Below are 16,726 nucleotides of genomic sequence, written 5' to 3'. Positions count from 1 at the left end.
TTTTTTAAAAAAAAGTATTTGAAAAAATATTAATTTTTCTATTCTCTTTTAGGCTCAAGAGAAGTGTATGTTTTTGTCATCAAACTTTCATATTTACCTCTCCTAATAAATAAAAAAATAAAAATAAAAATAGAAGAATTCATAAAAATAAAATAAGAATTAAATGATTTATATATCTAAATATTAATTAAATATTTTCTTATAGGTTAAATTTTCTTCTCGTCTTCGATCGTGATATAATCGACATCTCTTCAAGATCATGTGTGAACATTAATGGCAAATGAAATAATTGTAGTCCATATGAAAAATTAGCAAGCAACCAAATTGGTTGAAATATATAGAAATAGGTTATAAAACTATCATATATATCTTGGATACATGAATATATATACATCATCATCAATCACTTCGTTTGCAAAACAACCACCATGACTCATTCTTTATTGATTTTACTATTGACCATGACTATATGGATCATGAAGATATTGACATATATTGAATCTTTAAAAATCTTAGAGGCATGAAGTCTTTCAACTTAAAGAACAACAAAGGTAAGAAAATAAAGTTATTCAATCTTCTAGCAATATACCAACCTTATTGATGTGAGAAAGAATAAGTATAATTAATAATTACCATATTGATATGAGCCGGAATTAATTAACAATTAATTCCACAATAAATCAAAAAATTATAGTAAAAGAATGTATTAAATAATTTTTTTTGATACATAGGCGATCTAATTTTTTTTTTTAAAAAAAAATCTCATTTATTTATTTAATGAGGAGGGGCATAGATGGAAGTTTGATGAAAAAATGAGAGAAAAAAATGTAAGGAATGTGTATTAAGTAATTGAGGGGGTGTATTTAAAATGGGTGCGTCTATTGCCACCCTACTATTTTTTTAATTCACTCTACAAACATTTGAATTACTAAATGACTATATTACCCAAGTGTAAAATGACTACTAAGTACATTAATTTTCTAAAATCCAAATTTGTAAGGAAAAATAAATAAATAACCAATGAATTATATAGAAAGATTACTTAATTTCTCATTGGATAACATTAATCTTCATCTTCTCCACCCAAATTTGCATTTATTACTATTTTTTTTTTGGTCTTTTTGTTACATCTTCATCATGAATTCGTTATTTAATTCACAAAATCATTAGTGTTAACTACATCAAAATCTTTGCAATACCTTTTGTGAACACCAAAAGTGAAAATTTAAAACACAAAAGAGAAATCTCAATGTCTTCTTCATTGTTCATAGTTGTTAACTACCTAATCTTTTGACATAGATTGAAATAGATGAACATTGAAGTAGAAAGAAAAAATTAAAAAAAAAGAAGAAGTAAATTAGATTATGATTTTATTAGGAAACTTTAATATGTTATAGTTTTTTAATAGGTATAAATTAAATGCGAAATTTTCATTAAAAAAAATATCTTTTAATTGGATATGTCATATAAGGATATTCTTGGAAATAGAAATGGGTTACTTAAATAAATTTAATAATTGAAATTAAAATGTAGGGTGTAATGAGTAAGTAGGGCGAACAAAAAAAATAGTAGCTAGGGTGGAAATAGCCGCACCCATTTAAAATCTCTAGGCTCAATTATAACCTGTTATTCAAGCGTCCATATATAATTTTGGGTCCTTACCCAAAGCACCAAAATTGACAAAAATTATCTCATTTACCAGCAATAGTTTTTTATTCCCATTGTACATACTGGGGAGTTTCAACTAAGTTTGGCACTATTGGCTGGGCCCCATCGGTACTCCCAGGTACTATGCCATGGGCCGGGTTCACGACCCGCCATGAAGGGCCTCACATGGGATGCCACCCTGAGAGGCCTAAGCTCCACCGCGTCCGGTATTCCCTAGGGCTGGGCACCCAAAACCGAAAACCCGATACCGTACCGAAACCGTCCCGAAAAGTGTCGGGACGGGCCGGGATTAAAATAAAAAATTTCCTGTTTGGGCCCGTCCCGAGAGAAACGGGCCCGGGATCGGTACCAGCCCAAGAAATCCCGTTAGGGCCCGGCCCGTACCGAATTATTACATTAATAAAATCTTGCATTATTTATTCAATGTGGCTGAGTGTAATTGGTCCATGTAGTCAAGTCTAAGGTTTCACATATACTCTACCGCACTTGATCTTTCAACCCTAAACACCTAAACCCGATCTCCCCCATTCTCTCTCATTCAGTCATTCTCTGATTCTCTCCATTATCCCCAATTCTCTATTTCTCTATAGAAACCATAACCCCTCTCCAACATTTCCACTCACACAGATTACACACAACCTCAAAAAAATCCATAATATCAAAACAAACTAAGCCAAATCTAATCCCCTCTATTGAAGAAGAAGAAGAAGAAGAAGAAGCTGCTCAAGCTCTCATCTCGCCATGGCCAACATGATAATGGCCTCCTCCAAAGTCCCAATCTCCTCCTCAGCCCCTTCCCCCATTTCCAAGCCCAAGCTCGCCGCGTCCAAATCTCCATCCCCAAGCTCACCCCCTCTAATCCCTCAAATCCCTCTCCCTAATCGCCGCCACCTCCCTCTCCGTCGCCCCGCTGTCCCTTGCCGCCGAGATCGAGAAGGCGGCGCTCTTCGACTTCGACCTGACCCTGCCTATCCAGACCGTCCGGTTCTTGTTCCTCATGGTGGCCCTCGACAAGATCTACTACTCGCCGCTCGACAAGTTCATGGACATTTGGTCTTTTTTCTTCTTCAGTTTTAGGCTTTTAGCTTTTACTGTTGTTCATACTTCAAATGTGTTTATTGTTTAATACTTCAAAATTTCTTATTTTAGACTTTAAATTTCTTGTTTAAGACCTACTAAACTTATTGTTGAATTCATGAATTGGTTTATGTGTTTATTCATTTATTGAACTTATTTTTGGTCTATTGAACTGGCTATTTGCTGTGTTGCACATTGCATTTGTTTTCTGTCATAATCTGCAATTTGCTGGAATGATTGAAATCTGAAAATTTTGCATAGCTGTTAAGCTTTAAGCGTGGGGAAAACAAAGAAAAAAGGAATCGGGTATCCTGAATTGGGCCCGGTTCCGACCCGATCCCGATCGGTTTCGGTACCTTCGGTACCAACTTTGAAAAAAAGTTGTCCCCGTCCCATCCCGTCCCGAATAATATTTTCGGTACCGAGATCGGTATCAGTCAGTAACCGGCCCGTCCCGGCCCGTGCCCAGCCCTAGTATTCCCCACTTCAGTCGCATGTCGATTATCTCCTTAATCGTCATACTTCTCCCGGGTTCGTCGCACACGGTCCCATCCGCTAGTGTATACCTCGGCTTCGGTATGCCCTCGGGAATGGCCACAGTGACTACCGAGGCCTCCGCAGATCCACCCTCGCTCTCACCCTCGTCGGACTCCCCACTGCTCTCCGAGAACATCCCAGTCGAGGATCCCGTGTTCTCTGCTAATTGATCTACTCGGCCTAAGTACCGATCGATATCCACTTCAGCTTACCTAGCAGAAGACTGGTATGACGATCCCCTATCCCCACCCGTGGCTTCTGATTCCATCCTAACTACGGTACAGGGGACCTCAAATCTCGCTATATCTGGAACCAGAAGCACAAGGGTTAGCCTATCCAAAACCCAGAAATTCCCAGAAATTCAACCAAAACCCAAAAATTCCCAGAAATTCAAGCAAAACCAAGACCATTTTGAAGCACAGATTACTCCCCACTTCAAAGCAAAACCCAGAGAATGGAACAAACCCAAAAATCTAAAACAAAAAGTTAACCACACACTAGTATTGTTCGTGTTCTGTCTTTATGCAAACAAGAGGACCAAACACAAACAGAAAACATCCATGGCAGAAGCAGAAACAATAGACCTAGCAAAATCGGACAAGCAGAGCGAGAGATCTAACCTCTTCTTCGGTAGACGATCGATCTATCACTCCACAAGCACGCACACTTCTCCCTTGGCTCTCCCTTTTTTTCCCCGCTGCAAATCTTCGAAGTCTTCTGAATTTTTCACGAAAGTGAGGGAAAACAATCGGTTTCTCTCTTAAATTCAATCTCCAATGTATCAGGGCCGTCGAAACCGAAAAGCTCTCAACCATAGGATCGCTACACGTGTTCCACGCCTCCCCATTTCTCGAGCTTTGGCAGGCGAAAGGACAGGCATTTATTGCACAGCCCAGTCTGCTCCACGTGGCCGACATGCACCGCCTACCCCATCGGGTATCAGAGCCAAGTCCTCTCTCTACCCCATTGGGTACCGGAGGCTCAAAATTTTCTACCCCATCGGGTATCAGAGCCAAGTCCTCTCTTTCTACCCCATTGGGTATCGGAGGCTCAAAATTTTCTACCCCATCAGGTATCAGAGCCAAGTCCTCTCTCTACCCCATTGGGTACCGGAGGCTCAAAATTTTCTACCCCATCGGGTATCAGAGCCAAGTCCTCTCTCTCTACCCCATTGGGTATCGGAGGCTCAAAATTTTCTACCCCATCGGGTATCAGAGCCAGTTCCTCTCTCAACCCTCATCCTGTCCGAGGGCGTAGGTGGCTTTTACCTACAGCGTAGCCCGCTCAAGATTTCTCTTATACGGGAACTTGGGGGACTACCTATAGGCACACTAGTGCCAAACCTAGAGACAAAATAATAATAAGTCCCCACCCAAGAAACATCTTGAACGGGAACTTGGGGGACTTGTACATACTGGGGAGTCTCAACTAAGTTTGGCACTATCGGCTGGGCCCCATCGGTACTCCCAGGTACTATGCCATGGGCCGAGTTCACGACCCGCCATGAAAGGCCTCACATGGGATGCCACCCCGGACACCCAGGGCCCGGGGCAAGGCCAGCACAGCCCATCTATACACAACAAGAGGGCTGATATGACGTCAGAAGAACCTGTGTGCCACATCGAGGATAGAGGAGACTCCTTTCCTATACTCGAATATAAAGACATTAACACAACCACCTTCAACAGGTAATAACTCCTTTATCCACAATTTAATCTCACATCTATTAGTTTCTCACTCAGGCATCGGAGAGGTATAAACCGTCCGGTACGGTTTACCCCTCTAACGTTGTATTCTTGATACAGGATTTAGGAGTTGGATCGGTACCCCAGACGGTATAGCATTCTGTGTGAGGTACCCGGAGAAAGCCACCAGAAACACCCACTAACCCAATTATAAATGAAATGACAGCTTTGCCCTTAGCATAATTAAGAAATCACAACCACTGCTACTCATCTCTTTCATCTGCAGACGCGATCTTCTCTCTCTATCTCGGCCAGCGCATAGCCTTCAGCGTCTCTAGTGTAGATGGCCGGCGGCGAGACGATGACGTCGATAGAGAGTTCGTGCAGCCGGCGATCGTCGTGAAGACCAAAAGCCACCGCCTGAACCCGAAATCTAAACCATTTTCGATTATTTTCTCGAGGCACTGACCGGAATCTCTCCAGATTGCGATCTCGATCCGAGCCAGAGACGAAGCTCCTGTTCAACAGTCACTGCGGTGGCGATAGGATAGCCGATCATGTCGTTGAAGTCTCTTCCCTTTTCCAGCGAGCTGCTACAGAGCCCCGACGACAGAGATAGGCTCAAATCCCAGTCATGGGTAAGGATTTCCCGATAACCGCCACTTCCAACGATGGAGATGGGCTCGGATCCCAGTCAGCGACATCATCCACGACTTCTGCCTCGCAGGAAGAATACTTCCGGTCCCGGGTCTGCAGCCGGAAAAATGGGAGGAGGACATGGGTGCCCAGATCAGTTTTTTTTACTGGACAGAAGGAAAGAAAAAAAAGTTTTGAATGTCTATTGGCAGGCAATAGGCTTCTATTAGAGGGCAATATGTTTCTATTAGAGGGCAATAGGAGTTTTTCAATTGATATAATCTCTTCGCTTTTTTCTTTAATCAAAGTTTTATTTGTCTAATTTTAGGAAGATTAGTTTTTATTCCGGCTACCGAAAGTTCTATTGGAGGGCAATAGACGTCTATTGGGGGGCAATAGAGGTTTATTGCCCCTCTATTGGGGGCCAATAGACTTCTATTAGGGGACAATAGACAATTGGGGCAATAGACGTCTATTTCCCGTCTATTAGGGGGCAATAGAGGTCTATTTCCCCTCTATTAGGGGGCAATAGATGTCTATTAGGAGGCAATAAACTATCGGGGAAATAGATGTCTACTAGGGGGCAATAGAGGTCTATTGGGGGGGCAAAAAAACTTTCCAGTGAGATTTTCAGCAAATTCAGGTGGGCGGCGGCCGGTGACTGGAATCCGACGAAAATTGGCCGGATTCCAGCGGCCGGTGACCGGAATCCCGCGACCGAGCTCCGGCGAAGTCTCCTATGGTTTCTCTCTCTTCCATTTTCTCTCTCTCTCTCTTCCATTTTCTCTCTCTCTCTCTCTCTAAGTTTCAAAGAGGTGAGGGTAAAATAGTATTAAAAAAAATTAAAAAGCAAAAAAAAATCTTAATGGGGTATTAGGGAAGACCTCCTTAGAGTGTTTTGGGTAAGAGGGAATTAAAAAAACTTAATGAGGTAAGTGGGAAAAAAATCTCTAAAAATGGGGTAAATGAACAAAAACCCTATATATTTTTTTTATATAAAAGTTACTATCTATCTATGATTTTAAACCTGTAAAAACATTCTTTAAAAATTTATGACAATTGTAACTAAAAACATAATTAAAAGTTACGAACTCAACGTATTTTTTTTTTTTTCCTTTCAGCGAGAAAGCAAATATTTGCCCATCCTATTCAATTTGGTACCCCGTTAGGCACTCAAAAAAGGGACATTATGCATAGTAATAAATACTCAAACTTCATACAGTTGATGCTTTAAGCTCTACCAAAAGTTACTAAATTACCGACTAGTATAATTTAGGGAAAATGATCATTTACCCAATTTTAGTTTAAAAATTACACACTTATTCAAACACTCTAAGAGATTGCCCACTTACCCAAACACTCTAAGATATCATTTCCCTAATACCCAATTATGTATTTTTTTAATTCTTTTTTATTTATTTTCAGGACTATTTTGCCCTCTCCTTCTTTGTCACTTAGAGAGAGAAGTGATCGGAGACCTTGTCGAACTCCGGTGACCAATAGCCGGCCGTGGACTCAGGCGACCAGTGACCGAAATCCCAAATCCGACTACCGGACCAGTGACCGGATTCCGACGTTAGATTTTATTACCCCCCAATAATACCCAGTAGTCATATTATTGCCCCCCAATAATCGCATTAGTGTCTCCCAATAAACATATTATTGCTCCCCAATAACAATTTTATTGGGGATCAATAATTAGTGAAAAATGAAGATGTTTTGAATTTTGAAAGCTTTCTGAGGTTTATCCAAATAAATAATCTTATTATTGCCCCCCAATAATCTTATTATTGCCCCAATAAATATTTTATTGCCCCTCAGTAATCTTATTATTGCCTTCCAATAATCTTATTATTGCCTTCCAATAATCTTATTATTGCCAACCAAATCATAATAAAAAAAAGCAATCACTAGTGGCAAAATTTCCTTCCATTCTCAGAGTTCACAGTTTACCACAAAAAATAAAATTTGACCACCCAGAAAATGTTGTGGGTAGCAAAAAAAAAAAAAACACTAGAAATTGATTTGGGCACCCAGTAAAGCTCTGGGCACCCAATCACCATCTTCGCCGGTTTCTTGCATCAGAAACAGTTCCTCCCAAGTACGACAACACCTGCAAGGGTCTAGGGTTGTGCGGTCGGAGGCGGCTTGGGGGTGCCATGGTCGTGGCGGCGTGGTCAGGCTCTTCTTGGACGAAGCCGATCTGGGTTGGTTTCTTGGATCCGATCTGGAGAACGCGTTGTTTGGCTAGGGTGGTGATCCATAGCGCGGCGGTGGTGAAAGGATGATGAAGGCGGTCTGGTGAAACTGGCGGGGTGATGTAGTCGGCCGGAGAGAGAGAGAGAGAGAGAGAGAGAGAGAGAGAGAGAGAGTCCGGGAGGAGAGAGATGAGTTTCAATTTAATTAATAGGGGCTAAAATGTCAATATATGTTAGATTGGGTAAATAGGGTTAAATAACTCTTAGTGGAGTAAGTGGGCATTTTTTAAGCTGAAATTGGGTAAGTGGTCACAGCCCCTATAATTTATAGCAGTATTACGAAATCATCTGCTGGCAGCAATTAATTAATACTTTGATCAAACCTACTTTTCTAGAGTTAAAAAATCAACAGTAGGGCTGGGAATTCCAAACCGAGATCCCGAAACCGATCCCGTCTGATCCAAGCGGAAACCGATCGGGTCGGTATGATGAATCGTTTCGCCGGAATCCCGATCCGAACCGTACCGAAACTTCTGCAAACGGGTCGGCATCGGTATGGATGAAAAGCATACCGAATTGACGGAATCGAGCTGAAACTAGATCATGACGGCGGTTCCCGTGGCGGTTCTGTCTCGGATTGAGTTGCTGGGATTCGTGGTGAGCCATGGGTATGGGTTGACGGAGACGGCGGGGTGGTGGTGTCCTACGCGTGGTCAGATCCAACTCCAGAAGCAAAGCGAAAAACAGCTCTTCATCTCCATCTGCGACTGTTGAAACCGATTGACGCCGAACTGTACCAAATCGATCGGTTTCGGGACCAATCGGTATGCCTGCTAAAATTCCGGTATCGGTCTCGGTATAGGCTCATTCCCAAACCGAGCCAAACCGATCCCACCCCTAATCAACAGTATTCACATTTCCTTCTAAATAGTGGAATCCCATTTGATGATAGTTAGGAGTCAGGAGACGATAATAATGATCGTGATGATCGTCGTTGTACTTCATCACCATCACTGATTGTTGTGGAAGCTACTGAGCTCACTTCACTTGGTTCTTGTTCTTAGGAAGACTAAACTGAAAAATCTTTTCCCTGGCTACAACAATTGCACTAGGTAAAGAGAGAAGTTCCACCCACAAAACTAAAGTTGGATCAGGTAAAGAGTCGTCATCGTCCATTGATGTTCCTAAGTCGAAACCAGGAACGAGTAAGATAATTTCAAATGCCTCAAATCATGTTAGTGTCACATATGGCTCCCATCTAGTAAGGGGAGAAATCAAGCCGCATCTTATAGAAGCCTACGCTGTTGCAGAAACTAGAATGATTAGTTGTTATGGGGTAGCATTATTTGCCATATTCGATGGCTTTATGAGCACCGTTGTTCTTGCACACTTGCAATCACATTTGTTCAACAATATCATGGCAGAGCCTTCTTCTTTGTTAGAACAAAACATGCCGTGAAGGTAGGATATGCCAACTGCAGTTTTTGGAGGGTTCAACTGCAGTTACAGCAATCCTAATGACCCTTCGTGTACTTCCTCGAGCTAGCAAGTTATCCCCTATGGGAGGTGGTGTCCAACCAACAACTTGTGAATTATATCAAACAAATCAAGAATGCTCGCGAAGCAAAGGAGTATCTTACTCTGCAAGCTAATATATATCTTTCCTACAATGATGTTTTCTGTGTAGAGGTAAGATCTTGATGAATGGATACGAACTCAGAAAGACACTTCTTGTTGGTGAGTAAAATTAACCGTACATATATTCTTTCTCAGCTCGAGATTGCTAACCAACACTCTCGAGGCATAATTCATAAATGAAGTTTGTTGAACATGTTAAAAGAGGCAAAGCAAAAATAAAAGGACTAAACGTACTTTCCTTTCTTACGCGGGATAACCTACCATTCAAACCCGACTTGAAAAAATGAGTAAAACCTACCATTCAACAACAGGTTGACATTGACCAGTAGAGGGTGAACAAGTGGCTTTTTCATCATATAGGCAGGCATCTTAACCCACTCTATTAATCTCTCGAATCCGCCTTCATAACACAAACTCTCCATTCCATTGCTGTTCAACAACATATCGCCAGGGAGATTTTCCAGGTGCAAATCCAAGAGGCGGTGCTTATAGGGAATTAAAGATTGTTCTTTCTTCCAAGAGGAGAAAGAAGCATCATGCCTTCAAACACGGTATGCTTCCTTTTATCTTGTATAATACTTTCTTCCAGGATTTCCATTTGCTGGAATTCATTATTATAAGCAATAGAATTTGCCCAGATCATAGTCGAAATCTACATCCAAATCTTCCAACACAGCACCACACAAACACACACACAAGAATAGCATTGCAGATGATAGATTCCAACATCACAAATCACAGGATACTCACCAAGTAAGACCGCTGAAATGAAAAACACCAGGATGTTGTGAAAGCAGTTGCACCAATAGAGATGTTATCGATTACTTCTATACCAAACATACAGAAATACATGTTTTTGGGTCCCCTTTTCATGGAGGCACTTAGGTTAAAGACGCTTTTTAAACAACAAAGCACCAATTGTATGATTTGAAGACATCCAAAATAAAAAGACCATAATACTAACATATACGAGACAATCCTTAAAAGGTCAATTTTTTTTAACATATCTACCACCCCTGCTGAGAACAAAAATTTCCCAGTACAACAGTTCTCAATGCACAGAATGGTCAACTTTGCGTCCCCCCCTTCATGATTTCATTGCCCTCAAAAGTAGATAAGGATCTCAAAGTCAATGTATTCATAACTGCCTCACCCTTGGTTGCTTTTATCATACCCTCAGCGAATAGGATGATATTGTGTGATCCCACGCTTTGGAGGCAACTTCCTCAAAATGAAAAGAACCAAAGAAGAAGGCAATATCTCCACCAACTACAAAGAAAGCAGAAGAAAATTTCAAGGACTAAGTTTTAAGTTCCAAGTAAGCTAAAGCTTAATGAACCAAAGAGGCTATTCTAGCCAAACACAACTCTAAACCAAATCCTTACCAGGTAATATATTAAGTTTAGAATTGGGTGATTCAAAACATCAAGGTCTGCCGCCTTGTCAAATGCACATAAGCACATCTGTAGAACAAGAGTTAGAACCATAGAGAGCTTAAGAGAGGAATTCATAAATCAGATGCAACAATTCAGCTCAGGGTTTAATTAGCTCTGGTTGATTGAAATCAATAGCCTTCTATTGGGATGGACTATTGCAACAACATCCAAAAGTAACTTATTTGGTTATATACTTGTACTGGCACAGATGCAAGGTATATAGATGCAAAAACAATTCAACCATTCATACTGTTTTGATGGTTTAAAACCTAGACATGCTTAAAAACATCAAGTTCAAGGAGTAGTATAGATGAACTCCAAAAGATTCAAGCAGACTCACCATTACGCATCTGACAAGGAAACAAGTAAAACATATGGTTGTCACGTAGCCAACCTGTCAAAGCCAAAAAGGCAGAAAACAATTAAAAGATATGTACACCTAAATATTATGAAATCTTGCAGGTCATTAGAAGAAAAGAAAAGAAAGCAGTTACCTCCTGCAGCTTCTTACGTCTTCCTTTTGACTCCACAGGAAATCTCTGCAACATCAAAAAGAGTCTGCGAACAATAGCAGAGAGATTGGCCAAATGTAAGTATCATGTCAAAATATATGTACACACACACATGTCAATCCCGTATTCTAACTTTATTGGATGTTCTACATAAAAAAATTAAATGGCCTTTTTAGTTATAGCCGCTGCTAAGTGACCTTAGTGGAAAGTTTCTATTAATTGAACATAATTTTCTTTTTTCTGCCGAAGATGATATCTTATGATTGGACTGAATATGTATCAAGGGTGAGAGTTTGAAATCCCCAGGCAGCCACCAAATACCTCAAGGGTCAACTACCCTGAGCGAAGCATTGCCAATTTATCACTTCCATGAATCATAGACAACCATAGCCAAAATACAAAACCAGAAGTCACTTTCCTTTTTCTTTTTGGCAACAGCCACTTACTTATTAGAGCAAGTATCTAAGCAATCTTTTACCACAATATCACTGTTCAAATAGCTTTTGGAGCCAAAAGAGCAATAACTTGCATACATACTTACATAGGGAGTGACCTTACCCAAGAGCTAACAGTCACATGACTATTGCTTTTATATCAATTTTCAATTGATTTATACCAACTTAATGCTTTAACTAGACCCAAAAATGTAGGCACTCAAAACTGCCCTCCAACAAAATTTTTTTCCTAATTAATTAACATAGAATTCATAAGTTTTCTTGATTTTCCTATAAATGTTTTGTTTAATTTATTTGGAAGTGGAGCCATCATCCATGGAAGGGATTGCTAGGAGGAAACTTGTGGGGATAATAATAAGAGTAATGCCTATTGCTGTGCTGATTTTATATGTGTCAGTACTGCCTGGGAAAGCTGAGATAAACTGCTTAGTTTCCCTCCACATCCCCCCACATTCTCTTTTTCACTTGCTTCTAATTCTAGTGAAGACTCAAAACTTACATATCTTGTCCCTACAACATTCATGAATGTAGCAGTGAAATCTTCCAGTGGGTTAAGGATAAAGTTGGATTAGGTTCCAGCCAAATAAATAGGGTAGGAGTAGGATTAGGGAAGAATTGTCATCATCATATATTCCGGCTGAAAAAGAGTTCCACTGTCTATAGATCATCCTGACTCCCAAAAAGAAAAGATTAAGACATCAAATGACTCGGATAACGTACGAGTGACATACGGCTCCCACTTGGTGAAGGGAGCAGGACAGCCTACCATGGAAGACTATGTTGTTGCAGAGACTAGGAAGATTGGTGAGCATAATGTAGGATTGTTTGCTATATTTGACGGCGTTATGGGCACTAAAGTTCCTGCACACTTGCAGTCTCATTTGTTTGACAATATCATACTAGAGCCGACTTCTGTGACAGACACGAAGTATGCAGCGAGGGAAGGATATCTTATAACCAATACCAAAATATTGGAAATATCAGTCTTTAGGGTTCAACAGCAGTTACGGCTATACTAATGAACCACCATGGAAAGTCAAATTATGAGCTGGTTGTAGCCAATGTTGGAAATTCTCGGGGTGTTGTCTGCTGCAAGTAAGGTGCGGCTAAACAACTATCTGCATATTTTTTCCTTTAATTTTAAACCAATAACCGTGAATGTCATTCTTCATTCACAATATTTGTGTATTGAACCATACTAAAAGACAGATGTTAGTACGATTTAAAAGCTACACTGGATGATGAAGAGAGATAGATCTAATCCAAAACCTGCAGACAGAGGCAATGAAGAGGTAAACCAGATAACAAAATAACTGACAAGATGACACAACTATGTAAGTATCCATTACAGCATGCGGGGACTGTTACATACTAACCCCGCTGTTAGTCCACGGTTTCTGTGGCATAGCTATTGGTCATTTAGAATCAGAAATGGTACGAATTGGACCAACATCTAAGCTCAAGTGATCCCACTGAATTACAATTTGTGCTCTTTTTCCATTCTTTTCCTTTTCATTTGAGATAGTTTTGCAGGTCTACATATTTTATATGTTGGAAAATGCAAACTGTATGCAGAGACACTCCACACATGTTATTCTTTTATATCTTTTCAAAAGAAAAAAAGCAGTAATGCAGAGTGTATACCTTCCACCATACAGAAGAAATCCAAGGGCTGCAAATAAGGAGACACCTGCAGGAATATGTATTAGAATAACAGATTGCGAAGATACACTACAAAGCCTTATAAATCATATTTGGTAGTGAGGAAATACCTGCAAAGAACATTTTAGATAAGACGACCACGACTGGGATAGGCTTCCACCATAATATCAACCACATAGATATCTGCAACAGTTAAGACAAAACAACAAAGATTATACAACTGATATCAGTATTATTGCAGACACACACAAGCAAATCCATAAATAACTCAAATCGTAATGAGCCGCTTATTCAACTTTCAGTATAGAGAAAATAGGGACACACCATGATTTAGATGAACTTTCAATTTTCCAAAACAATTGAGGTCAAGTGAAACAAAATCATAATGAAAAGACACATTTTTCCCCAGTCAATTAAAAGATCCTTGAGAAAAGGTCAACAGCGTCCACGTGCCCACAGAAGCAGTCCTCTTGCCATGCTAACATTATAACACATGAAAAATGACAAGAAGACTAATATAGAAACAAAGAAATGCTAGGTTTTCCCCTTTTCCGTTACTGTCTCTTACTTTCCCCATATACTTGCATGATGAAAAGGAAAGAAACCTGATCAATGCTATATCCAAATCATCCCATTTATTAATTCCCTCGATGCAATAAAGATAATAGCATCAAGACACACAGGCCTATAGATAAATCTAATCGTCAGGAAGAAATGAAGTAGATCGTCCCATCCAGCATGACACATTACAAAACCATCAACTAATATGTTTCATGAAAACATTTTCTAATATCTAATAAACATCTTGCTACACGTTCAGTGCTTTAGTGAAAGCTTGAACAGACAACTATGACAACTAACAATATCATTGACCCATTACCTGTTGTTACTTCCTCCCCTTATAATATCCAATATACAAATTGGCTATATCCCTTGAGTGCTTCCAGTCAAAGCAGAAACAAACTATGAAATCCTAACCTGCCACTCCAGCCCAAAAACTATTCCCTTCCCTAATTTAGTATCTTATGCTAATTAGTTCATCATTTTCTAAGCCTATTGTCCGCTGACCCCCATTGAATAGACAGTTGACATCTGGTTACATCTATATTTGTATAACATTAATTTGCATCTAAAAAAGGTTTAAGACCCTATTCATGAGAAAGTGATACGTCACATATGTCATGAAAAGTTCCTTTAGAAAGTAGAAACCCCACAATTGGACTCTTCATGTATACATTTATATCACAATCATTCTACTTGATTCACTTCCTAAATCTCTCTTATTTTTTTTTGTAAAAAATTGCGGCCACATGATCAACAAATTCTATACATGGAAACAAAAGAAAATAGAAAAAAAGTTGTAGTTTCGTTTTCAGAGTTTGCTTCCAAGTAGAACGCCAAAAGCACCATTTTGCCAGGAATGAAAGTGGAACAGTGGAGCAGAAAATTTCACCTGAATTACATAAACGGCAGCATTGATTGTAAAGAAGCTCGGCCTCAGTCCATCTGTAGAAACAGCACGCGCCTGTTCAATGAAAACATTAGGCTCATAAAAGTTCCTTATTCCTAACCAAACAAGAAAACAACACACTGCTTCAGATAAAATATAACCTGATAGTAAATTTCTGCCCAGAACAGAACCAGGAGCGCGTAAGTAGTGAAGAAAGCCAGACTCGGCATATCAAGCAATACATGTTGGAGAATCTACCAACCAAAATCCAAACAACCAACACATTAGCAGTCACTAACACCACTTAAATACACGAAAGTCACACTGATTATACCAAAAATCCAACCTCTGGATGCAGCTTCTGTACTTGCCGGCGGAAAATGAACACTGCTGCTCGAACTACACCAACAAACAAGAGCACCGATCAGTAAAATTCCGGCACCAACACCTCATCATTATCAGAAAAACAAAACCAAAAACGAAAACTCCGAAACGGCACAAACCTGCATTGACAACAAAATTGAGAAAGTGGAAGACCTTCTGCGTGGTCCAGCCGTACTCCGGCACCCGCACTTGTATCCGGATCAGTTGAACCTAGCAATTTCCAACCAACACATAAATAATTACCCTAAATTTCACCTCTACTGAAAAATCGAAACGAATAAATCCAATTCCGTCGTAAACAAATTGAAATTGAAAACATGTAGGCATGGAGACGTGAAAGATTACCAGGGCAACGACGGCGACGAGGCCGTAGAGAATGGCGAGGCCGTGGAAGATTCGGTCTTGCCAGAGCTGCGAGGCATTGATGTCGTGCCACCAACTCGACGAGTCTTTCAGATTGTAAGCTATCACCGCCGCCGCCGACTCCACCACGCTACCGCCGCCGCCGCGCGCCATCCCAATCCGCCGCGAATTATTCTTTTACTTTACGACGTCGTTTATTACGTAATCAGAATTTCTTTTTTCTCGCTTCGGTGAATTGAGATTTGGGATTGCAACCGCAAGAAGAAAGAAACAATCAAAATCTCCAAAGCTCTCATCAAAGTTTTATTGTTTGCTTCTTGTTGTTTCTGTTATTTTTATTCTTTTTTTTTTTCTTTTTTTTTGCCCGAAGCAGGAGAATTCCAAGTCGGCCGGCGAAGTAGGGGAGAGCCCGAAGTGGATATACGTGGGTTGTTGGGCTCCTTTTGGAATTAATGGGCTTTTAATTCTGACATGGTCCCTATCCAACACTTGTGTCTCTTCTCTTGCGTTACACGCGTCCATTCGTTCTATGAAGCCATGAAGGAAGCAAATAGAGACTTGCACGCTTGACACTGGAACGTTCTAGTGGCCGGCATGCTCGAGTATGTACATCAAAACATTTATAGTTGTAAACTTGTAATCGGAAAAAAAATATATATATATTTAGTTTTGTAGAGAGAAATTTCACCATTGGCTTATATTGGGCTGCTTAGATTGTTTTCATGTAGATCCATGACTGTTTCCAAGAACATTTGGTTTATTATGGGTGCGTTTGGCCCGGGGGGGGGGGGGGGGGGGGGGGCGGCGGCGGCGGCGGCGGGAATGGTGTGGGGGTGTGGTCCGCTCTCCCACTTATAAGCACCTGAAGGTGATTTGGTAAACCTGCTTTTGTCCAGCTTTTTTCATAAGTCAGTGCTTCTTTGGTCAAAAAGCAGAAGCCAGCAATCCCTTGCTTTTAGAAGCAAGCAGCTGCTTTTCTCACTGTAGCGGCATGTACTGTAGTTTAATGAAATTTTCGAAATACT

General features: G+C 40.3%; 1 protein-coding gene and 1 long non-coding RNA gene across 2 annotated transcripts; one reads left to right on the top strand and one right to left on the bottom strand.

The window, feature by feature from the left end:
* The first annotated feature begins 9,834 nt into the window (after positions 1–9,834).
* On the top strand, positions 9,835–13,342 carry LOC121052995. The gene is made up of 2 exons (XR_005810473.1): positions 9,835–9,990; positions 11,408–13,342. It is a non-coding gene; the product is annotated as an uncharacterized LOC121052995 (long non-coding RNA).
* On the bottom strand, positions 10,225–16,057 carry LOC112198559 (tobamovirus multiplication protein 3). Its single transcript, XM_024339710.2, has 11 exons — positions 15,684–16,057; positions 15,458–15,548; positions 15,301–15,353; positions 15,116–15,208; positions 14,958–15,029; positions 13,615–13,687; positions 13,487–13,532; positions 11,370–11,433; positions 11,216–11,269; positions 10,825–10,902; positions 10,225–10,708 (listed from the first exon to the last, which is right to left on the bottom strand). The coding sequence occupies exons 1-11, from the start codon at positions 15,852–15,854 to the stop codon at positions 10,616–10,618; spliced, it is 888 nt and encodes a 295-aa protein (XP_024195478.1). The 5' UTR covers positions 15,855–16,057; the 3' UTR covers positions 10,225–10,615.
* Positions 16,058–16,726: the final 669 nt, after the last annotated feature.

Source organism: Rosa chinensis, chromosome 4 (assembly GCF_002994745.2).
Source record: "Rosa chinensis cultivar Old Blush chromosome 4, RchiOBHm-V2, whole genome shotgun sequence".
In the NCBI taxonomy this organism is placed as follows: Eukaryota; Viridiplantae; Streptophyta; class Magnoliopsida; order Rosales; family Rosaceae; genus Rosa; species Rosa chinensis.
Note: the sequence above shows the minus strand (reverse complement) of the source record. Positions and strands in the feature narration are given on the sequence as shown.

Excerpts from the sequence above, each read along its gene's own strand:
- LOC112198559 (XM_024339710.2), bottom strand. The coding sequence starts at position 15,854 with ATGGCGCGCGGCGGCGGCGGTAGCGTGGTGGAGTCGGCGGCGGCGGTG. Across the intron at positions 11,434-13,486 it reads TTTCTTCTGTATGGTGGAAG|ACTCTTTTTGATGTTGCAGA; the intron begins GTATACACTCTG and ends TATTGTTCGCAG. Across the intron at positions 11,270-11,369 it reads GACGTAAGAAGCTGCAGGAG|GTTGGCTACGTGACAACCAT; the intron begins GTAACTGCTTTC and ends TGGCTTTGACAG.